Source organism: Cryptomeria japonica, chromosome 4, assembly GCF_030272615.1.
Source record: "Cryptomeria japonica chromosome 4, Sugi_1.0, whole genome shotgun sequence".
Lineage (NCBI taxonomy): Eukaryota > Viridiplantae > Streptophyta > Pinopsida > Cupressales > Cupressaceae > Cryptomeria > Cryptomeria japonica.
Window position 1 is genome coordinate 9,936,775 of NC_081408.1, and position 25,463 is coordinate 9,962,237.

The window sequence follows — 25,463 nt, forward strand, 5'->3', positions numbered from 1 at the left end:
TATGCATTGTCATTACTAGGTATGAATGATATTCAGCTATATTAATTTATGGATGGATGGAATGCAATATATATAGATGAGATTAAATGACATTCCATAGAGTATTCATAGTGCTTTATTTTCATCATCGAGCATGGTAGTATCATTCTTTTTCGTGGTAGTAGGAACCAAGTTTGGAGCATTTCACCTACAAGCAAGCAAGCATTTGAAGACAAATAAAACAAAGTGAACCTCCATTTGGGTTCATGTACAAATGGTCGAGGTATATGTTGTAGTCAGTAATCCATAGTGATTCATGACTATTTTTTGCATATGATCACGTAGCTTAGTGAACTTGCCACGTAGACACCATTAGTACATGCCCCAGAACTTCATTGGAATAATTTGTAAATAAATAACGAAACGATACTTAGGAACCATCCTGGCTACTCTAATCACTTGTGGATATCCCAAAGTAGCATAAGAATCTGATATAAATGAAGAAATAACTAGCAAACTGACCAGGTACTTGATAAGATGCATCCTTGTTAAGATAGTTGTGTGTACCTATGTTGATTGATTGATTGATTTGATAAGTGATCATTGTTTGAGTAGCTAAAAATATTTGTTGGTGTCTGTTTCAATGTTTATGTTCAAAGGATATTATGCATTGCAAGGTTTTTGATTGATTTTTGATGTTTTATGATGTTTTTGAATGTTTTTGGTATTATTTATTTTTACGAATGTTTTTGGTATTATTTCCAAACAGTTTTCAATGAAGAACTCAATGAATCACAAGTAATGTAGAATCCACTTCCATCAATAGGTTAAGATTATTTCCCCCAGTTTAGACATCACTATGAAAAGAAGGATGCAGGACGCATGAAAAACTAACCCTAGTTGCAGATCAATAATAAGCCATGGTTTGAATGATGGATGAATGGATGCAATGGATGTGATCGCAACAAGTATGAAAGACAATGGAGCCATAGGCCTTACAAGTGGTGCCTATTTATCAGGTTTTCACCATAACACTTACCCAAGGTGCCACTAGATTGGTTGTTCACCGTTTGGATGCATGCTTTTTCTCTTTATAATTTTGATATTTTTTTTTTTGGTATTTTCTTTAGGACATTTTTTTGAATGTTTTGGGTGTTTTCTAGTATCTAATGGAGCCTGATGCTTTGTACAACTTATGTATAAATAGTTTGAGGTGCATGTTATTGATCGGATCTGCTAGTGGTTCCCCTTTTGAAGTAGCCAACTGATATGCCCCAGACCCAAATACAATAGTGTTAACATATGGGCCCAACTAGTTAGATTCAAACTTTCCCTGATGTTTTCTATTTGGTTGGTTGTGAGGATTATCCCTAAGAAAAAGATCACAAACCTCAAAATGTACGAGGTTTAACCCGATGATTATAGCTTCATCTCATGCGTTGCTGATAGGCCTTGAGGTGGTTATATGTAGCTTTTCACCTTTCATCAAGTAGTTCCAAGTCTTTAAGACAAGAGACTCAATATGCTTCATCATCTATTAGATTGTGCAAGGAAACCCATAGAGATGGTATTTCAACCTCAATAGGAAGAATGGCCTCTACTTCATAGACCAATGAGTAGGGAGTTATGCCTGTAGGGGTTGGAATGCTAGTTCGATACACTCATAATGCTGGATTTGATTGAACATGCCAATCATAGCTAGCATCATTGACTATCTTCTTGAGGATTCTCAATATGTTTTTGTTTGAGGCTTCGGCCTTACCATTTCCTTGTGGGTAATAGAGAGTGGAAAAGCGGTGTGGGAGGTGAAACTTCTCACAGAGCTTACGAACATCCTGATTTTTGAGAAGCCCGTTATCTGTTATGATGGACATGGGTACACCATACCGAAAGATGATGTAATTAAGGATGAATAAGACAATCTTCTTGTCAGTGACTTGGGTAAGTGGAATGGCTTCGATCCACTTTGTGAAGTATTCGATGGCGGTAATGATAAATTTATGGCGGTTGGATAAAGATGGATGAATTTAACCCACAAGGTCAAGTCCCCATTGATAAAAGGGTCATGGTGTTATGATTGGTTGCAATTCTTGTGCTGGTGCATGTATCAGGTCTCCATGAACTTGGCACTTCTTGCATTTTCTGACAAAATAGTAGGAGTCTTTTTCCATGGATGGCCAATAGTATCCAGCGTGCATGATATTCTTTTCTAAGGAAGGACCACTTGAGTGAGCCCCACAAATGCCTCCATGTACCTCTTCCAAGGCCTTTGTTATCTCATCTTGTTACAGATATTGAAGGAGAGTACCATCAAGACATCATCGATATAGGGTTTCGGCAATGATGGTGTATCGAGTCATTTGGTGAATAAAGGTTTTGTGTTGGTTATTGGATTCATTAGGAAGGAGTGTGTGATCGTGGAGGTAGGTGTAGAACTAATTGTACCATGGGGATTCAGAATCAACAAGGAGACATATCATTTTAGTTTTCGGGATATCATACACGGGGATCCAAAGTTGTTCTACCAATAATTCATAGCGTGTTGAATTTTGCAGAAGATCTAGGAGAGATGCAATTGTAGCCATTGCGTCGGCAACTTGATTATGATCTCAAGGTACTTGCTCAAAGGTGATAGTTGTAAGTGATTCTTTGAAACTATCCACCATCCTTTTATATGGCATGAAATTATCATCCTTAGTTTGATACTCATTGGTGAATTGTCGGATGACCAGCTAATAATATCTATATACTTTTAGCTCTTTGAGATGCCATTGTATAGCCAATTTGAGTCCTATGATTAAGGCCTCATATTCTGCTATATTATTGGTGCATGGAAAAGTGAGTCTATATGACTTTGGGATGTTGTCACCTTGAGATGTAGCAAAAAGAATGCCTACCCCAAGCCATGTCTAGTATATGAGCAATCAAAGTAGAGCTTCCATGGTTGTGTAGTTGTGATCATGAAGATCTCTTCATCTGAAAAATTTGAAACAAGACGATGGTTACTTGTGAGGGGTGCATCAACCAATTGATATGCAATAACTTGCCCCTTGATAGCCTTGAGGTTCACGTACTCAATGTCAAATTCAGTCAAGATCATAATCCATTTGGCCAAGCAACCTATCAATGCTTCCTTGTTGAGTAGGCACTTAAGTGGATCGATTTTAGCGATGAGTTGTAACTTGTGTGTCAACATGTAGTGCATCAGTTTGGTGGCTGCCAAGATAATTGCTAGGCAAGCTCACTCAATAGGTGTGTAATTGAGTTCATAGCCTACCAATGTGTGAGAAATATAGTATACATCAAACTCTTTTCCTTTTGCATTATGTTGAATGAGCAACCGCTTGCAGGGGACAAGGAGGTCTCTAAAGTAGAGGAGTGGAAGAAGGTCGTTATTGGTTGTAAAGAAGGGGACATGGCACGCAAAGAGTTTTAGTTTCCTACACCTTCTTCTTTAATGGTGAAAGCAATTTGGAGGATGTTGACGATTAATGCCCTAAATTCCCACCGTCACACATAGACATGATAACAATTCATAGAATGCCGCATAACCACCAAAACCTTTTGAAACTAAACATTAAGAAATTTCTTCAATTTTTTTCTATCCATTTTTCATTGGTCATAAGACTTTTTCCTTTAATTTTTAATCGAAAAATATAAAAAATCTCCAAGAAAAATATGGTGGGCCAATCATAAAAAGAAGAAAATTGTCTAAAATTTTATTTTTTAATCAAAAGTTGCAAACCATAGGGAAAGTTGTTTATTTTTTGTTGGCGTGCTTCCCGAGGAGAGACTAATAAAGCAAAATGAAAACATTAGTCTTTGCCTATAGAGGCAGGGACTAAAAATCCAAATTATCATCATAACATCACATCTATTTATTTCTACATCATAATCATCTAAGGTGGTCTATTCCCACTTTATATCCCAACTATATATTCTTGTCTTAAAAAAAAAATTAAAACACCATACATAATATGAGGCTTGATAATTTTATCTCTTATATTAATATCTTAATCTATTGATTACATTCCTTATATCTCATTTATACTTTCTATCTTCTATTCACTATTCTTCTATTCCCCTCATCATCTTTTTTACTTATTGGCAACTACCTACTTATATATCCTATTAGGGATGCAGCCCCTAGATGATATCCCTAAGAATAATCTCTTTCCTTAGTTATATATTCAGGAACTATGTTAAAAGATCGCACCCTTATCTCTCTAGACCGATGTTTGTATTCTATTTTTTAATCAACAATAACTATATTTAAACTAAATATAGTTTTATTCTATATGTAATATTCACCTAAATAAAATTCTATATTACAATTGCATTTATCCCCTTAACTAATTTTTTTCAAGTTCTTTTAAAATACTTAAATAATCTTCATTTATATGAGTTATTTGTTGGTACCATAAAAAAAAGATTCTTCTAAAAATATCTCTCTTTAAATTAAGAGTCCACTTAAGTGCTTAAAAAATCACGACCACTGAAAGTAGAGACACCATTCTTCTCTGTCATTGGTTATGATAGTGGAGCTACATACTTTATAAACTATACAAACAAAATAAGCACTGTATTTGAGAGAATACACTTTCAAGTTGATATTGTGTGCTCACAAACACCTTTAACAAAAATTATATCTCCTTTTCATAAATCCTTTTCATTTGTTATGATAGTCAAGGTGCATACTTTATAAACTATACAAACAAAATAATCATTACACTTGAGAGTATAATTTCTAGTTGAGTGTGCACACAAACATCTTTAGAAAACATTATATCTCTTTGCATTATATTAAAAATTTCATTAGATAAAAAAACCTACATCCCTACATAATTGAATTTAATAATTAATGATAGGTTCAATGTCAAACCATGCATGTCTATCACACCATTGGCATGTTTCACTTGTCCATCATGGAACTAAAATTAGAATTTTCTATTGCTAACTATGCTCAAATAAAAAATATTGTTGAGATACAACTTCTACCATTATATTCACCATAATTTTAAAAATCACCCTTCATGAGACATCATATCAAAAGAAGCCTCAAATTCTATCAACCATTCATCTTTCAATACATGAATCATTAAGGCCATTGAAAAGATATCTCCATCATTTTTCTTTTTTCCTTTGTGCCTCTGTTGCTGGTCTTATTGTTATTCCAATAGTTAGGCATAGACTTTTTAAGAGATTTAAATCTCTCATATAAATTAGATATATACATTTCTTTCTTTTTTCCTTTTTAGTATTTCACCTTTGTTTTTCAATTTCCCATGACTAACTAAAGCCTCATTAGTACATTCAAAGTCAATTTATTAACCACTACTTTAGTCATTTTTTATTCAAACTAATGGTCCTTTATTATGTTCCCTTATTATGCAAATTTCATTCAATTATTTACACATGACTGATTTGAATCTATTATTTATCTTTATTTCTTAAAGAACTACAAACATAAGCTAAAATATTGTCATAACATCACATCATTTTATTTCTATATCATCATCATACCAAAAACAAATCATCACATAAACACAAACTGAAATCAAATTATTGATAAAAGATGTCCTTGCAATAATCAGTTATCCATATACACATACTATACCCCATCTCTCACGACTATGAAAAAATATGAGGACAAAATGCATATTGTCTTACGACTATGACAAAATATGAGATCAAAATTTAAAGGTGGTCTAGGAGTTGGAGGCTATAACAAAATGAATCCCTCTGGATGCCCCTCTGCTCTCCCTTGTGCCTCTCTCAAGCTAACATTCTCCATTGTCAATGCATTCATTCTCTACGGTACTTGTATATCTGATACTCTCATCTGACGAAGTGTCTCGAGCTCTCCTCGCAAACGATCATGCTCTGTTTTGAGTCCATCTATCTTAGCACATAGTTGCTGCATACGATCTTGCTCTTGTTTGAGTCCATCTATCTTAGCATATAGTTATTGCATCTCTATCTGATGAAGTGTCTCGAGCTCTCCTAGCACACGATTTTGCTCTACTTTGAGTGCATCTATCTTAGCACATAGTTGTTTTACAGGATCTTGCTCTACTTTGAGTGCATTTGGCTTAGCACATAGTTGTTGCACACGATCTCGCTCTAATTTGAGCTCATAATTCTTAGCACATAGTTGTTGCACCTCTATCTGCATTTGTCTCTCCCTCTTTCGGGCCTGATCAGGTTGGATTTGCAGAGTATTCCGTTCTGCTTGAGCGTGGCCTCTCTCAATTAGGGCCACACCTCTCACAAACTCTGCCCTTGCTAATCTCTCATAAAGTTGATCCATCTCTACCATAGCAGCATATATTTTTTCCATGGCCCTATCGCACTCTCGAGTGTTAGATGCGAAACACAAACACCAAAAAATGTTAGTTCCATGTATCTCGAATCACAAGAAGCTCTAACTATTTTCTAAACACATACTCATCTATGTTTATGAAAACTCAGCGCGGGCAAAAACATATTTGATTTATGTGATTATTCACAGGTGTGACTGTGGTGTAATGATTATCAGGTTAATTCAGCAGTGGTTACATTTAGAATTCTAACAAAATGTGATCTAATCCTGCGTGACATATTTAAAGGGAAAAGAAAAGAACATTTCAAGGCAGCCTATAATCTCTGCTAACATTCCGAAAACTAAGAAACCTTTAAGGTTGACCATAACCTAGAAAATTTAATTATCAAACAGTAAATGGCAAACCATAATGCAGTAACTACGAAAGCGAGACTTACCAGTTACTGAAGATGCAGTTCTTGTTGCAGATGCCTCTGAAGACGATAAGGTAAAACGGGGATATGCAGCGGAATTGGTAGTGGAAGTTGGTCCTGATGAAAATGACATCCCAGATGTTGGTACGGTTACAGCAGCAGAAGTAGTGGTCTGCGCTAGTGCAGTCCCTTCACCAGATAAAGGAATTGTTATTGTAGGTGCACTGGTGGTTGATGAAGACGAAGCAACAGTGCAAAACGCATTTGATGGTTGCGATACAGAGGAGGATTGAGTTGCTCAGGAAGTGGGCGGATTTCCCACCTAAGTGTTGGAAGGCGTGGGTGGAGTAAATGCTATGCCCAAAGTGCGGAAAGACAGATCCACATCCAGAGCAGAAGATTGCGAAGGGATTGGGAAGAATGGCGTAGGTGGACAAACCGTAGGGGCGTCGAAGAGAGTCGTAGGCGGGTAAGCCGTAGTGCCGCCGAAGAGAGGCGTAGGCGCGTAAGTCGCAATGCCGGGGAAGGATGGTGCAGGCGCGTAAGCCGCAGTGGCGCCAAAGAAAGCCGTAGGCGCGTAACCCGCAGTGGCGATGAAGGGGGTACCAGGGGCGTAAGTCGCAGTGACGCCGGGGAGAGGCGTAGGTGTATCAGCCGCAGTGACTGATAAGGGGAATTCAAATCCTCTGCTCGCCATGGATAAAGTTCAAGTAATGCCGAAAAAGGATTAAAATTGAAAACTGAAGCCTTGGACCCTAGGGTTTTGTAGAATAAACAATCTGTTGTTCCTGTAAGCGTGTTACCTGATTTGGTTTGTTAAAGCATTCTCCACTGGGATTTATATCATATCATAGGACAACAGTTGGGTTGGGTAGGATTGGCCGACCATATAGTAATAGAGTATTTATTATTTTATTTTAAAAAAATCTTTAAGATTTCAAGCGGAAACAAATTAACCTTAATTCACAACGTAGGGCTAGTGTATATTTGTGCTAATTATTTATTATAATTTTGCAGTATTCTTAGTTGAAAATTATATTATTTTAGTTATATTTGTGTCTGATAAATTATAACTATTTTATTTGAAGAAAATGATATTTAATTATGAAATATTAATTATAATTCTAATTTTAATAATATAGTATTAATAATTATTTAGGTTATTAAGTGTGGCTATTGTTTATTAAATTTAAGTATTTCTCATCGTTATCGTATCTATGGCTTCTAGAATGATATTTTTGGGGAAGGCAATTAGTTCTTCAATGACGTTTGAACTGGCTTAGTCTCAAGTCTTATAATTGACAACATATAGAATAGGGTTTCTTTTATTGAATATATAAAATGTGAGTTTGTTTTTTAATCTGCAAAGTAGTTTTATTATGTTCTCTTGGTTTTGTATGAGAGCATGGAGGCAAAACAAAGCATTTGGTATTTCATTTATTGTGAAAGATACTAAACTTGGCTTTGATTTTGACGAAAATCTTACATACTAGTTGAATCATCTTGTACCCAATTTTGCATCACTTTATATAAACTTAATTGTGGTTCATATATTGTAGAGAACTAAAACATAATATAGAATATAGTATAATAGATGAAATTTAACTTACATAGATTATAGAATATAGTATAATATAAAATGTATGCCCTAGCCATAAGGGGTGCAACAAGGCAACACAAAGGTGTGCTATCAAAAATATAACTTACATATCATAAAAAATATTTTAGAAACAATTTTTTGTGCACAAAAGAAGAACCCCTCATGGATAAAATTTAACTTTAGCCTTTTTTTCCCTTTTTGGAACATGACATTAGTACAATTTGGTGTATTCTTGAAGGAGACCTTTTCCTCTTGACCTATATCCATGTATACTTAGATTGGGAGGAGACAACTAAATTTTGATCCACCACATTTAGGGGGGATTTCTCCTCATATCCTCTAAACAAAGTAAATCAAAATGATCATCACCCTTCCTAAATGTCCCTTTAAGTAGTGATTCTTTTAAACTAGCAACAACAAATGTTGGTAGGATGTGGTTGCTTCTCCTTGAGCAAAGATTGGATATCTATATAAGAACAATGTAATATGCATCTCAAGTAAAAACCCTTGTACCTTGCACATGTTGTTTATTTGGGGAGAGAAATAGAAGCTCCAAGTGAACAAGTTGGCAAAGAGAGCTAGAAGAGCTTGAAACCATCTTAGGTTAAACTAGATAATTGTTAGATTTGGCATCGATGTGCCACATGGGAGTCTTGTGAGACACCTAAATAGAAAATCTTAACTATTGACATAATGATGTATGATGAGTCAAGTAAAAAAACACCTCATACATTTAAAAGAATTCCTTCCATAATCTACATATTTCAACTAGAGTCTCTTGCCAACTTTCAATGACATATAAACTAGGTGGCCCATGGACAAATCCATCTCTACACAAACACAAGCACATGTGGTAATTGCATAATTTATTGGTTCTTTTACAAACATGTAAACTTACGCAAACCATTTCCAATCATTCTCAAACAGTTCAACTCCAAAAAATGGAGAGGAAGATCTTTTGATATTGATCTGATTTCTTTCATTGATGGTGTTTGTCAAGGTTGTGTGCTTGGTAAGAATCTCAAGGATTCTTTTACTTTGAGTAGAGACCACCATGCTACAGTAAATTGGACCTAGTTCATAGTGACTTCATGATCTTTCTCACTCCATTTTTTTGGGGTGCCAAATATATGCTTGCACCCAATGATGAATTCTCTAGGTGTACATGGGCGTAATTTCTAAAGTAAAAGAGTGATGTCCTTAATTTATTTAGGATGTATAAAGCATTTGTAGAGAAGTATTATGGTCTTTTTATTAGGAAGATATGCACATATAGTGACAAGGAGTATGTCAATCTAAAATTCCAAGACTTTTGTTTTAATCATGGCATCCTTTTTGGCTACTCTTCTAGGGAGAATTTTAACTACTAAATGGTCTAGGAGAATACTGTTTGAAGGTCCATCTAAATGTGTTTTGTTAAAATTTATCCCCATTCAATTATACTAGAATATATTATGTTTATCAAAAGAACCAACATTCTCTTGGGCTTCTCTTCAAGGGAGAATTTTAACTTCTCAATGGTTTAGGAGAATAGGCTTTGAAGGTCCATCTATATGTGTTTTATGTGAACACCATGATGAGTAATTCAATCATATCATTTTAGGATGTCTCTTTTCCCAAAATAGTAGAGATGGTTGTGTTCCGAACTAGGATGAATCACTTCTATTCCTAATGACATCCTTATCCTTTTTAAAAGTTGGTCAGAGTTCAATAGGAATTGTATATATGGAGGTCTGATGATTATTTTCCCCTCCATTATCCTATGGGAACTATTGAAAGAGAGAAACTGAAAAAATTTCCAAGGAAAGAAGATGATTTGGGAGTCATTCATCAATAAGGTGGAAGTTGCTAATGTTGAAGTGATGAATAGTAGAATTGGAGGTCAGTTGAAAAGGAAAGTTTAATTTTCAAATTAGAATTGCTCTACTAGAATAAAATGGTTTAGATTGAAGATTCCTCTTTGCGTTGGCAACGGGGATCAAATAAGTAAAATAAAAAGAGAAAATCATGTTTGGTCCACTCCTAAGATAGGTTGGGATAAATTGAATTTTGATATTGCTTCTCGAGGTAATCATGGAACCTTTAGAGATGGTTGTGTAGTTCATGCCTATGATGGTTCAATTTTAGCTAAGTTGGAAAAGCATCTAGAAGATGACACAAATAACATAGCTGAACTCAAAACTCTACTGGAAGAGGTACTTCTTCACAGAGAGTTAAACATAAATATTTCAAAAATAGAAACGTATTTCACAATAATAATTAATGCCTTGAGGGCAGGCTCTACTACAAATTGGATACTCAATGCATTTGTTGGGAAATAAATTGAGGTAATTAATTCCTTTGAAGAAGTAATCTTCAATCATATCTATAGAGAGGCCAATCCTACGATAAATCGTTTGGAATATTCATTGTTAGATGGAATTGAATTCAGAATTTGGGATCGAATGGAAAACTCTTGTTCTCTCAATGGGTGGTTAGATTTGAATTTTAAGCTTTATTTCTCTGTGGTATAACTATTGGAAAGGGTAAAAATTTTTAGGGATAGATGGTGTCAAGTTTATAATTGGAAATAGATGCTTGTTTTAAATTTTCCCAAGGGTAGCTCATGTTGAATTTTTTATTTTTATTTCTCTATGTTATAGTTGTTTGATAGGGGTTGAAAAAGATAAGCATTCGTAGGAGTAGACATCATTGAATTCCTAATCTAGAAGCATATGTTTGTTCTAAATTTTCCTACAAGTAGTTAATTTTTTATTTTTAAATCTTAGTGTCCTATGTTCTAGCCATTTGATAGGGGTTGAATGTGGTTGGTAGTGTGAGTAGAGAAAGTAGGCAAGTAGCTAAGGTGGTGTATTCCCACTTTATGTCCCAGCTATCTATTCTTGTCGTTAAAACAAAAATAAAACACCATACATAGTATGAGGCTTGATAATTTTATCTCTTATATTAATAGCTTAATCTATTGAGTACATTCCTTATATCTCATTTATACTTTCTATCTTCTATTCACTATTATTCTATTCCCCTGATCATCTTTTTTACTCATTAGCAACTGCCTACATATCCTATTAGGGATGCAGCCCCTAGATGATATCCCTAAGAATAATCTCTTTCCTTAGTTACATATTCAAGAACTGTGTTAACAGATCACACCCTTATCTGTCTAGACCGGTGTTTGTATTCTATTTTTTTTATCAACAATAACTATATTTAAACTAAATATAGTTTTATTCTATATGTAATACTCACATAAATAAAATTCTATAATACAATTGCATTTATCCCCTTAACTAATTTTTTTCAAGTTCTTTTAAAATACTTAAATAATCTTCATTTATATGAGTTATTTGTTGGTACTATAAAAAAAAAGATTCTTCTAAAAATATCTCTCTCTAAAATAAGAGTCCACTTAATTACTTAAAAAATCTCTGCCAACATTCCGATCATTCTCAAACCATTTCCAATCATTCTCAAACAGTTCAACTCCAAAAAATGGAGAGGGAGATCTTTTGATATTGATCTGATTTCTTTCATTGATGGTGTTTGTCAAGGTTGTGTGCTTGGTAAGAATCTCAAGGATTATTTTACTTTGAGTAGAGACCACCATGCTACAGTAAATTGGACCTAGTTCATAGTGACTTCATGTTCTTTGTCACTCTATTTTTTGGGGGGGCCAAATATATGCTTGCATCCAATGATGAATTCTCTAGGCGTAGATGGGCGTAATTTCTAAAGTAAAAGAGTGATGTCCTTAATTTAATTAGGATGTATAAAACATTTGTGGAGAAGTATTATCGTCTTTCTATTAGGCAGATATGCATAGATAGTGACAAGGAGTATGTCAATCTGAAATCCCAAGACTTTTGTTTTAGTCATGGCATCCTTTTTGGCTACTCTTCTAGGGAGAATTTTAACCATCTAAATGTGTTTTGTTGAAATTTATCCCCAATCAATTATACTACAATAGACTATGTTTATCTAAAAATCTTACACAAACCATTTCCAATCATTCTCAAACAGTTCAACTCCAAAAAATGGAGAGGGAGATCTTTTGATATTGATCTGATTTCTTTCATTGATGGTGTTTGTCAAGGTTGTGTGCTTGGTAAGAATCTCAAGGATTCTTTTACTTTGAGTAGAGACCACCATGCTACAGTAAATTGGACCTAGTTCATAGTGACTTCATGTTCTTTCTCACTCTATTTTTTGGGGGGGCCAAATATATGCTTGCATCCAATGATGAATTCTCTAGACGTACATGGGCGTAATTTCTAAAGTAAAAGAGTGATGTCCTTAATTTAATTAGGATGTATAAAACATTTGTGGAGAAGTATTATGGGCTTTCTATTAGGCAGATATGCATAGATAGTGACAAGGAGTATGTCAATCTGAAATCCCAAGACTTTTGTTTTAGTCATGGCATCCTTTTTGGCTACTCTTCTAGAGAGAATTTTAACCATCTAAATGTGTTTTGTTGAAATTTATCCCCAATCAATTATACTACAATAGATTATGTTTATCTAAAGAACCAACATTCTCCTAGGCTTCTCTTCAAGGGAGAATTTTAACTACTCAATGGTTTAGGACAATAGGCTTTGAAGGTCCATCTGTATGTGTTTTATGTGAACACCATGATGAGTAATTAAATCATATCCTTTTAGGATGTCTCTTTTCCCAAAATAGTAGAGATGGTTGTGTTTCGAACTAGGATGAATCACTTCTAGACCGGTGTTTTTATTTTAGTGTAATTAAATTTTCAAAATTTTTAATATTTGATTTTATATATAAATTATTAGTTAGTAGCTCATTTATTGTGAGCATCAATAGGACAATATTTCCTTATGCTTAGTTTTTATATCTTTTCTTGAGATATGTATTTAATTTCTTACCTTCTGGAAAATTTAATCTTGGATAAAGTTTTCTACCCAATTTTATTCATTGCCCTTACTTTCGATGCTATTTATAATATAATATAAACATTATAGTAAAAATATACATTTTTTCTTAAAAGCATAATCTTAATTTAATAAATATTTTTTGTTTATAATTATTGATGAAATAGTTTAATTATTTATTTGTGTAGTGTGAATCAAATCCCTATAAAATAGCTAATAAATTTTATTATGTTTTCAGAAATAAAATTTGTTGAAATTTTATATTATATAAAAGAATCACTTTATTTACATTTTCTTTTTGCTGGGTAATAGGCCAAAGCCAATATTTTATCACTTTATTTATAATATTATGAATAGATAATGAAAAAAATTAAAATAGATATATATTTGTTATTATTTCTATAGTCTGAATTCATATTTCTTTAGTTATAAAAGTGAGAAAAATATTTTCTGGCTATTTGATTTGCCAAAACAATTTGACACAAATTTCATTCACTACAATAGAAACTTTTTTAGGTAAAATTTCCATACATAATCTAGATCAATGGGGTAGCTTCCATAATATAAAGATCTAAATAAATATAAAATGTATGCCCTAGCCATAAGGGGTGCAACAAGGCAACACAAAGGTGTGCTATCAAAAATATAACTTACATATCATAAAAAATATTTTAGAAACAATTTTTTGTGCACAAAAGAAGAACCCCTCATGGACAAAAATTTAACTTTAGCCTTTTTTTTTCCTTTTTGGAAGATGACATTAGTACAATTTGGTGTATTCTTGAAGGAGACCTTTTCCTCTTGACCTATATCCATGTATGCTTTGATTGGGAGGAGACAAGTTAATTTTGATCCACCTCATTTAGGGGGGATTTCTCCTCATATCCTCTAAACAAAGTAAATTAACATGATCATCACCCTTCCTAAATGTCCCTTTAAGTAGTGATTCTTTTAAACTATCAACAAGAAATGCTGGTAGGATGTGGTTGCTTCTCCTTGAGAAAAGATTGGATCTCTATATAAGAACAATGTAATATGCATCTCAATTAAAAACCCTTGCACCTTGCACATGTTGCTTATTTTGGGAGAGGAATAGAAGTTTCAAGTGAACAAGTTGGCAAAGGGAGCTAAAAGAGGTTGAAATCATCTTAGGGTAAAATACTTAATTGTTAGATTTGGCATCGATGCGCCAGATGGGAGTCTTGTGAGACACCTAAGCAAAAAATTTTAACTATTGACATAATGATGTATGATGAGTCAATTAAAAAAACACCTCCTACATTTAAAAGAATTCCTTTCATAATCTACATATTTTGACTAGAGTCTCTTGCCAACTTTCAATAAAATATCAACTAGGAGGCCTATGGACAAATCCATCTCTACACAAACTGAAGCACATGTGGTAATTGCGTAATTTATTGGTTCTTTTACAAAACATGTAAACTTACACAAACCATTTCCAATCATTCTCAAAAAGTTCAACTCCAAAAAATAGAGAGGGAGATCTTTTGATATTGATCTAATTTCTTTCATTGATGGTGTTTGTCAAGGTTGTGTGCTTGATAAGAATCTCAAGGATTCTGTTACTTTGAGTAGAGACCACCATGCTACAGTAAATTGGACCTAGTTCATAGTGACTTCATTTTCTTTCTCACTCCATTTTTTTTGGGGGGCAAATATATGCTTGCATCCAATGATGAATTCTCTAGGCGTACATGGGCGCAATTTCTAAAGTAAAAGAGTGATGTATTTAATTTAATTATGATGTATAAATAATTTGTAGAGAAGTATTATGGTATTTCTATTAGGCATATATGCACAGATAGTGACAAGGAGTATGTCAATCTGAAATTCCAAGACTTTTGTTTTAATCATGGCATCCTTTTTGGCTACTCTTCTAGGGAGAATTTAACTACTAAATGGTCTAGGAGAATAGCATTTGAAGATCCATCTAAATGTCTTTTGATAAAATTTATCCCCATTCAATTATACTAGAATAGATTATGTTTATCAAAAGAACCAACATTCTCTTGGTCTTCTCTTCAAGGGAGAATTTTAACTGCTCAATGGTTTACGAGAATAGGCTTTGAAGGTTCATCTATATGTGATTTATGTGAACACCATGATGAGTAATTTAATCATATCATTTTAGGATGTCTCTTTTCCCAAAAATAGTAGAGATAGTTGTGTTCCAAACTAGGATGAATCACTTCTCTTCCTAATGACATTCTTAACCTTTTTAAAAGTTGCTCAGAGTTAAATAGGAATTGTATGTATGGAGGTCTGAAGATTATTTTGCCCTCCATTATCCTATGGGAACTATGTAAAGAGATAAACTAAAAAAAATTTCAAGGAAAGAAGATGATTTGGGAGTCGTTCATCAATAAGGTGGAAGTTGCTAATGTTGAAGTGATGAATAGTAGAATTGGAGGTCAGTTGAAAAGGAAAGTTTAATTTTCAAATTAGAATCGCTCTAATAGAATGAAATGGTTTAGATTGAAGATTCCTCTTTGTGTTGGCAACGGGGATCAAATAAGTAAAATAAAAAGAGAAAATCATGTTTAGTCCACTCCTAAGATAGGTTGGGATAAATTGAATTTTGATATTGCTTCTCGAGGTAATCATGGAACCTTTAGAGATGGTTGTGTAGTTCATGCCTATGATGGTTCAATTTTAGCTAAGTTGGAAAAGCATCTAGAAGACGACACAAATAACATAGCTGACCTCAAAGCTCTACTGTAAGCGGTTCTTCTTTGCAGAGAGTTAAACATAAATATTTCAAAAATAGAAACGTATTTCACCATAATAATTAATGCCTTGAGGGCGGGCATTAATACGAATTGGATACTCAATTCATTTGTTGGGAAATAAATTGAGGTAATTAATTCCTTTGAATAAGTAATCTTCAATCATATCTATAGAGAGGCCAATCTTTTGATAAATCGTTTGGAAAATTCATTGTTAGATGGAATTGAATTCAAAATTTGGGATCGAATGGAAAACTCTTGTTCTCTCTATGGGTGGTTAGATTTGAAATTTGAGCTTTATTTCTCTGTGGTATAACTATTGGAAAGGGTAAAAATTTTTAGGGATAGATGGTGTCAAGTTTATAATTGTAAATAGATGCTTGTTCTTAATTTCCCCAAGGGTAGCTCATGTTGAATTTTAGATTTTTATTTCTCTATGTTATAGTTGTTTGATAGGGGTTCAAAAAGATAAGCATTCGTAGGAGTAGACATCATTGAATTCCTAATCTAGAAGCATATGTTTGTTCTAAATTTTCCTACAAACAGTTAATTTTTTATTTTTAAATCTTAGTGTCCTATGTTCTAGCCATTTGATAGGGGTTGAATGTGGTTGGTAGTGTGACTAGAGAAAGTAGGCAAGTAGCTAAGGTGGTGTATTCCCACTTTAAGTCCCAACTATCTATTCTTGTGGTTAAAACAAAAATAAAACACCATACATAGTATGAGGCTTGATAATTTTATCTCTTATATTAATATCTTAATCTATTGAGTACATTCCTTATATGTCATTTATACTTTCTATCTTCTATTCACTATTCTTCTATTCCCCTCATCATTTTTTTTATTCATTGGCAACTGCCTACATATCCTTTTAGGGATGCAGCCCTAGATGATATCCCTAAGAATAATATCTTTCCTTAGTTACATATTCAGGAACTGTGTTAACATATCACACCCTTATCTCTCTAGACCGGTGTTTTTATTCTTTTTTTTTATCAACAATAACTATATTTAAACTAAATATAGTTTTATTCTATATATAATATTCAGATAAATAAAATTCTATAATACAATTGCATTTATCCCCTTAACTAATTTTTTTCAAGTTCTTTTAAAATACTTAAATAATCTTCATTTATATGAGTTATTTGTTGGTACCATAAAAAAAAAAGATTCTTCTAAAAATATCTCTCTCTAAAATAAGAGTCCACTTAAGTACTTAAAAAAGCACGACCACTGAAAGTAGAGACACCAATCTTCTCTGTCATTGGTTATGATAGTGGAGCTACATACTTTATAAACTATACAAACAAAATAAGCATTGTATTTGAGAGAATACACTTTCAAGTTGATATTGTGTGCTCACAAACACCTTTCACAAAAATCATATCTCCATTTCATAAATCCTTTTCATTTGTTATGATAGTCAATGTGCATACTTTATAAACTATACAAACAAAATAATCATTACACTTGAGAGTATAATTTCTAGTTGAGTGTGCACACAAACATCTTTAGAAAACATTATATCTCCTTGCACCATATTAAAAATTTCATTAGATGAAACAACCTACATCCCTACCTAATTGAATTTGATAACTAATGATAGGTTTCATGTCAAATCATGCATGTCTATCACATAATTGGCATGTTTCACTTGTCCATCATGGAACCAAAATTAGAATTTTCTATTGCTAACTATGCTCAAATAAAAAATATTGTTGAGATAGAACTTCTACCATTATATTCACCATAATTTTAAAAATCACCCTTGATGAGACATCATAACAAAAGAAGCCTCAAATTCTATCAACCATTCATGTTTCAATACATGAATCATTAAGGCCATTGAAAAGATATCTCCATCATTTTTCTTTTTTCCCTTTTCCCTCTGTTGCTGGTCTTATTGTAATTCCAATAGTTAGGCATAGACTTTTAAAGAGATTTAAATCTCTCGTATAAATTAGATATATACATTTCTTTATTTTTCCCTTTTTAGTATTTCACCTTTGTTTTTTAATTTCCCATGACTAACTAAAGCCTCATTAGTACATTCAAAGTCAATTTATTAACCACAACTTTAGTCATTTTTATTTCAAACTAATGGTCTCTATAATTCCATCAAGCGATCCCATGATCTGAAAAAGTAGTAGTATTCTCATTGCATATTTATACTCCATTTTTTTTACTTTAATTCAGTGTATTGTGGTCACATTCATATTGAACATATTCAAATCTGTAGCCAAAAAAACACCATCACGAATCTTAATTGTTAACCAATGATTTAGCATGGTAGAAGTCTCAAAACTTCTTCTCAAAAACATTTATGATCACTACTCAATGTGTAGTCTAGATAACAAAATCTATCAAGGAGTGTCTCATGAAACCCTTTGCCTTTTTTTCTAGTAAGTTTCAAGAAGCTTGTCTAAGAGAATGTCCTTCATTTTCTAGTAAGTTTCAACAAGCTTGTCTTCAAGAATGTCCTTTATTTTGATGAACCTATCTATTTGTATGTTTTTATTATAAGTTGCAACCCAAATAAAAGTTAGAACAAGAAAAAATTGTTCCTAACACCTAATATTTGAGCTTATCAATCAAGCTCTATATCAAATTAAAAGAAGTAGAAGTGTAAAATATGCTCAATATACTAATTTGTGACAAAAGGTATGTGAAAAAATAATAATTGCAAGAAAATAAACACAAAAACCATACCACATCTTTTTGATTTGTGCAAAGAAAACCGTTTAAAGAGAAAAATCCCAATCCAAAGAAACTTAATTTGTTATTCAATATCAAATGGTAGAAGAGATTTTTCTAAAATTTTGCTCCCAAACAATACTCAGGATTAAAGAATAAGTTGAGCTGGAAGAAAATGTCAATCCTCGAAAGATGCCCTTCGATAAGGATTCCTTATTTTCAAGATCTCCTCCTTTATTATGTTCCCTTATTATCCAAATTTCATTCAATTATTTACACATGACTAATTTGAATCTTTTATTTATCTTTAGTTCTTAAAGAATTACAAACATAAGCTAAAATATTGTCATAACATCACATCATTTTATTTCTATATCATCATCATACCAAAAAGACATCATCACATAAACACAAACTGAAATCAAATTATTGATAAAAGATTTCCTTGAAATAATCAGTTATCCATATACATATACTATACCCCATCTCTCACGACTATGAGAAAATATGAAGACAAAATGCATATTCTCTTACGACTATGACAAAATATGAGATCGAAATTTAAAGGTGGTCTAGGAGTTGGATGCTATAACAAAACGAATCCCTCTGGATGCCCCTCTGCTCTCCCTTGTGCCTCTCTCAAGCTAACATTCTCCTTTGTCAATGCATCCATCCTCTGCGGTACTTGTATATCTGATACTCTCATTGACGAAGTTCCTCGAGCTCTCCTCGAAAACGATCTTGCTCTGTGTTGAGTCCATCTATCTTAGCACAAAGTTGTTGCATAAGATCTTGCTCTTCTTTGAGTGCATCTATCTTAGCACATAGTTGTTGCATCTCTATCTGATGAAGTGTCTCGAGCTCTCCTAGCACACGATCTTGCTCTGCTTTGAGTGCATCTATCTTAGCACATAGTTGTTGCACAGGATCTTGCTCTACTTTGAGTGCATTTGTCTTAGCACATAGTTGTTGCAGACGATCTCGCTCTAATTTGAGCGCATAATTCTTAGCACATAGTTGTTGCACCTCTATCTGCATTTGTCTCTCCCTCTCTCGGGCCTGATCAGGTTGGATCTGTAGACTATTCCGTTCTGCTTGAGCTTGGTCTCTCTCAATTAGGGCCACACTTCTCACAAACTCTGCCCTTGCTAATCTCTCATAAAGTTGATCCATCTCTACCATAGCAGCATATATTTTTTCCATGGCCCTATCGCACTCTCGAGTGTTAGCTGCGAAACACAAACACCAAAAAATGTTAGTTCCTAAGTATCTCGAATCACAAGAAGCTCTAACTGTTTTCTAAACACATACTCATCTATGTTTATGAAAACTCAGCGCGCGCAAAAGCATATTTGATTTATGTGATTATTAATAGGTGTGACTGTGGTGTAATGATTATCAGGTTAATTAAGCAGTGGTTACATTTAGAATTCTAAAAAAATGTAATCTAATCCTGCCTGAGATATTTAAAAGGAAAAGAAAAGAACAGTTCAAGGCAGCCTATAATCTCTGCCAACATTCCGAAAACTAAGAAACCTTTAAGGTTGACCATAACCTAGAAAATTTAATTATCAAACAGTAAATGGCAAACCATAATGCAGTAACTACGAAAGAGAGACTTACTAGTTACTGAAGATGCACTTCTTGTTGCAGATGCCTCTGAAGACGATAAGGTAAAACGAGGATATGCAGTGGAATTGGTAATGGAAGTTGGTCCTGATGAAAATGACATCCCAGATGTTGGTACGGTTACAGCAGGAGAAGTAGTGGTCTGTGCTAGTGCAGTCCCTTCACGAGATAAAGGAATTGTAATTGTAGGTGCACTGGTGGTTGATGAAGACGAAGGAACAGTGAAAAATGCATTTGATGGTTGCGATACAGAGGAGGATTGAATTGCTGAGGAAGTGGGCGGATTTCCCACCTGAGTGTTGGAAGGCGTGGGTGGAGTAAATGTTATGCCCGTAGTACGGAAAGACAGATCCACATCCAGAGCAGAAGATTGCGAAGGGATTGCGAAGAATGGCGTAGGTGGACAAACCGTAGGGGCGTCGAAGGGAGCCTCAGGCGGGTAAGCCGTAGTGCCGCCGAAGAGAGGTGTAGGCGCGTAAGTCGCAATGCCGGGGAAGGATGGTGCAGGCGCGTAAGTCGCAGTGGAACCAAAGAAAGGCGTAGGCGCGTAACCCGTAGTGGCGATGAAGGGGGTACCAGGGGCGTAAGTCGCAGTGACACCAGGGAGAGGCGTAGGTGTATCAGCCGCAGTGACTGATACGGGGAATTCAAATCTTCTGCTCGCCATGGCTAAAGTTCAAGTAATGCCGAAAAAGGATTAAAATTGAAAACTGAAGCCTTGGACCCTGGTGCAGGAGCACCCTTCCAAACTCTTTCTCTTTCTTTGTTTTGTTGGTGTTATGCTTCTTTAGAAGGCATTGTACATAAAATAATGAGCCATGTGCTCATAGGTCCTAGTTAGGGTCCTAGTGGAGATCTTAGGGGTCATGAGTCAAGATTGTGATTTTCTTGAAAATGGAGGGTATGTGTGTCCTTGAACTGTTTAGGGGTCTTTTATAACATGGTGGTGTCCTTAGGTTGGCCCAATGTGGGTCTAGGAGTCATAAAAAGCAACATTGGGAAAGTTGCTCAAAAGTTGCATGACAACTTTTAAAAAGTTGTCAAGCAACTTTTCCACCATGATGTCAAGTTCTTTAGGTTAGTGTGGAAAACCCTAGTTTGGGCACAGAGACCGAGGTATAGGTAGTATAAGTACTTGCAAACCCTAAATGAAAGGGTTGGATGTCAGACATTGTACGGCCCTAGCAAAATTATCAGACTGAGACTGTAAAACTGTTACCAGTCAGTTTGAATGAAGAAAAAAAGCAAGTTAATGGATTGAGATACGTCCAAAACTATGTGGTTTGCCATTCATGGTGTAAATACTTTCATTTCAAGCAATTAGTTTAGGTTCTTACTTGCAGATTGAGTGTGTGTGTAAATAGTCTATAAATTGTCTTCTTACTGTCCAGTTTTGGATAGGATTGTGTAAATGAAGTCTTAAATCCATTCCCCGTTGTGGAACCACCATGAAACCATGGGGAATGGATGTGAAGACCCCGTACTATAGTCCCAAGCAAGCAGGGCCCTTTCAAATGCAAGAAGGCCAAGAAAAGACCTACTCCTAGGCGAGATTGGACAGTGTCCAGTTAGGAGAGGTTGAATTGCAGAGATCTTGGAGAGCAAGGTTGGATAGAGGAGAGTACATCCTTTGGAGGAAGTGCAGAGGAGTTTTTGAAGCATCATTGGTGTGAAGGAGGAGCCTCCACCAATCCAAACAAGGTGGCTAAGACACAAAACCTTCACTGTGACCTAGGCAGACCACTAAACCCTCACAAAACCCTTAAAAACCCCAAAATTTGCCCTAGGCTCTGTACGACCACTTGGAGGCCCAAAACCTAGAAAATCTTAAAGTCCTTGCCAATTGATTGGCAGTCCATTTTGAGAGTTTGCGTTGTGTATGCATCATTTGTGAGAGAAAGCCCTAGAAGACCGGGTAGGAGGCCTAATTGGTCCTAATCCTTGTAGCCTTGTTTTGTAAGCAAAATCACAAAATAGTGAAATCGGTAGAAAGGATGAAGGTAGCAACTTCTTGGGAGCACATGGAGCGATGTAAAACATGGTTTAAGACCTAATACAACCTTGCTAAGACCTTGGAAAGTGTGAACAAGCCTTAGCCCTTATTAGCCATAGTAAGGGGTTTTGAATCTCATGAGTAGGTGAGATCTTAGCAGTAGCATAGCAACTCATTGGTGGGTGGATTGGGCAAGGTCAGGGGATTCCTCAAGCAAAGGGAGTCCTAGAGACCCTAGGGTGTGTGGAGAACACCAGGTGATCCAAAAAAAGTATCCAGGAGCATAGACTAGGCTAGTCTATCCCAAACCCCATCCCATTAGATTTTTATCAGAGCTTAGTGAAAGACTTGTTGGATTGTGTATGTCTCTATATACTGGTGAATCAGTAGGGTAGAGCAGAATGGTTACTAATGCAGAGCTGGCTAGAGAGGTGGAAGAACATAAGGAGAAGAATAGACTCCTTGAAGCAGCAATGAGTGAGATAAGGGATAAATTGTAGGAAGTGGTGGATCAGAGGACACATGAACCTTGGGATGAAGACACCAAGGGTAAAGGCAAGAGAACTATAGACATAGATGACATAATTCTTGAACTAGATCCCTTATTCAATGAAGAACCTTTTGTGAAGGATATTAAGGCCTTGAATAGCAAAGCCTTTGAAGGATTGCCACATTTTAGTGGGAGAATGGATATAAACACTATTATGGAATGGATTGAGGGCATGGAAAACCACTTTGAGTGTGAAGGAGTGACAGAGGCTTAGAAGGTTAAAGTTGCCAAATCAAGATTAAGGGAGCAGCTTTGACATGGTGGAAGTACCTACAAGAAGAAAGGGTTAGCATGGGAAAGATACCAATTGCAAATTGGAAAGCTATAGTGAGTAAGATTAAGGAGAACTACTTACTAGAGGATTATGAAGTCCAGCTTCATAAGAAGAGACAAGGATTGAAGCAAAAAGATCTTGATGTAACCTCCTACACCGAAGAGTTCCAAAAAATTTGTCTTAGATAAAAGGTTCAAGAAGATGAATCCATTAAGGTGGCTAGGTATCTAAGCGGCCAAAAGTGGAACATTCAGGAGGAGATAAGCCTATGGACTCCTACTACTATTCAGAAATGTCATCAGCTTGCTGTCAAGGTAGAAGAGAGGAACAAAAGGAAAGGAGACTCCAATAATAGGGGTAGAGGCAGAGGTAGAGAACAAGTGAATCACCGAGGTGGTTACCAAAGCAAAGCAAATGAGCAGAGAAACCAAGGAGAAGCCAAGTTGACTGAACATGGTAGGGAAGCCAATCTCAGAGGAGGACATTCAAGAGGAAGAGGTGCACAAGGTGGTCCAAATAGGGGTAGAGGTACCAGCAGAGGTAACTCCTATTTTGCAACTATGAAGTGTTACAATTGTGGACAATTGGGACACCCGGTATATAGATGCCCTGACAAGCCTACATCATCAAATAGTGGAAAGAGGGTTGTTTATGCACAAGAAGACTCTTCAAGAAGCAAGATACCGGATGTGGACCAGATTGAATCAGAAGTTGGTGAGAATCTGATGTTCAATAGGATTTTGATCAGACAGCCGGTTAAGGAGGAACCCAAACATATGAGAGCATTGTTTAGGGTGAGATGCAAAGTTCTTGGTAAAGTGTGCAAGGTGATAGTTGATATAGGCTCAATTGACAACATCATCTTAGAAGAGGCAGTTAAGAAGTTGAAACTCACAAGAATACCCCACACCAATCCTTACAAAGTGACTTGGTTGAACAAAGGACAGAGTGTGCTAGTCAATGAGCAGACTTGGGTAGAGTTTTCTATTGGAGGATATAAGGATAAGATTCCTTGTGATGTGTTACCTATGGATGCATGCCACTTGTTGCTAGGAAGACCCTAGCAATTTGATAGGAAGGTGATTTATGATGGAGAGGAGAACTCCATATAATTTAAGAAGGACAACAAGACCTTCAAGATTCAGTCTTTGACAGAGGATGAAGAGGGCACTTCAAAAACACTTAGTGTTTAATGGCTACTGGTAAAGAGTTCCTAAATCTGCTACATGAGGAGGAGACAGTGAAGTGTTCTATCTTTGTGAAGCCAAGTGAGAAAGTAGACAAGTTGCAGGCAGAGATACCCAAGGAGGTAAAGAAAATGTTGCAAGAGTATAAGGACATAGTGAGTGATGGAGCACCTGCAACACTCCCACCAAGAAGGTCTATAAGTCATCAAATAGACTTTGTTCCCAGTGCATCCTTACCTAACAAGGTAGCATATAAGCTCACACCTAATCAGAATAAGGAAGTAGCGAGGCAAGTGCAGGAGTTGTTAGAACAAGGACTGATTAAGAAGAGCATCAGCCCATGTGCAGTCCCGGTAGTGCTACCATCAAAAAAAGGAGGTAAGTGGAGACTATGCACTGACTCAAGAGCAATCAATAGGATTACCATAGGGTATAGGTTTCCTATTCCTAGAATAGAGGATCTAATGGATTGTTTAGGAGGGGCTATGTATTTCACCAAGCTAGACCTTAAAAGTGGTTATCACTAGATAAGAATTAAGGAGGGTGATGAGTGGAAGACTGCTTTTAAAACCACAAATGGATTGTATGAATGGCTTGTGATGCCATTTGGGCTTACTAATGCTCCAAGCACCTTCATGAGGTTGATGAATGAAGTGTTGAAGGATTTCACAAGCAGATTTGTGGTGGTGTATTTAGATGACATTCTCATCTATAGAAGAACCAAGGAAGAGCACCTTGAGCATTTGAGGTTACTTTTAGAAAGGTTGCATGAGGAGAAACTATCCATCAACCTTGAGAAGTGTGACTTATTGAACCAAGAGCTGGTTTACTTAGGATTTGTGGTGTCTAAGGGAACCTTGAAGATGGATCCAAGCAAAGTGGAGGCAATCTTGAATTGGCCTACACCTAAAACAAGGACTGAGGTAAGGAGTTTCCATGGGTTAGCTCAATTCTATAGGAAATTTGTGAGGAATTTTAGTGGCATATGTGCACCAGTCCTTGACACCATAAAAGGAGGTCTTAAAACTAAGTTTGAATGGACTGAGCAGGCAGACAAAGCATTTCAATTGTTGAAATAGGAAGTAGCCACAAAACCTTTCCTTCTCCTACCTATGTTTGATAAGCTATTCACTTTGGAGTGTGAAGCAAGTGGAATTGCAGTAGGTGGTGTATTGAG

The 25,463-nt window shown here is 35.3% G+C and overlaps 1 protein-coding gene across 1 annotated transcript; it reads right to left on the minus strand.

Moving 5' to 3' along the window:
• Positions 1-19,355: 19,355 nt before the first annotated feature.
• LOC131874845 (uncharacterized) lies at positions 19,356-20,949 on the minus strand. Its single transcript, XM_059218767.1, has 2 exons — positions 20,277-20,949; positions 19,356-19,882 (listed from the first exon to the last, which is right to left on the minus strand). The coding sequence occupies exons 1-2, from the start codon at positions 20,947-20,949 to the stop codon at positions 19,356-19,358; spliced, it is 1,200 nt and encodes a 399-aa protein (XP_059074750.1).
• Positions 20,950-25,463: the final 4,514 nt, after the last annotated feature.

What these genes read in the sequence shown, in the direction of transcription:
- LOC131874845 (XM_059218767.1), bottom strand. Translation starts at nt 20,949, where the DNA reads ATGGCGAGCAGAAGATTTGAATTCCCCGTATCAGTCACTGCGGCTGAT. An exon ending in AAGTGCATCTTCAGTAACTA is followed by an intron (nt 19,883 to 20,276) that starts GTAAGTCTCTCT and finishes TGTGTTTCGCAG; the next exon opens with CTAACACTCGAGAGTGCGAT.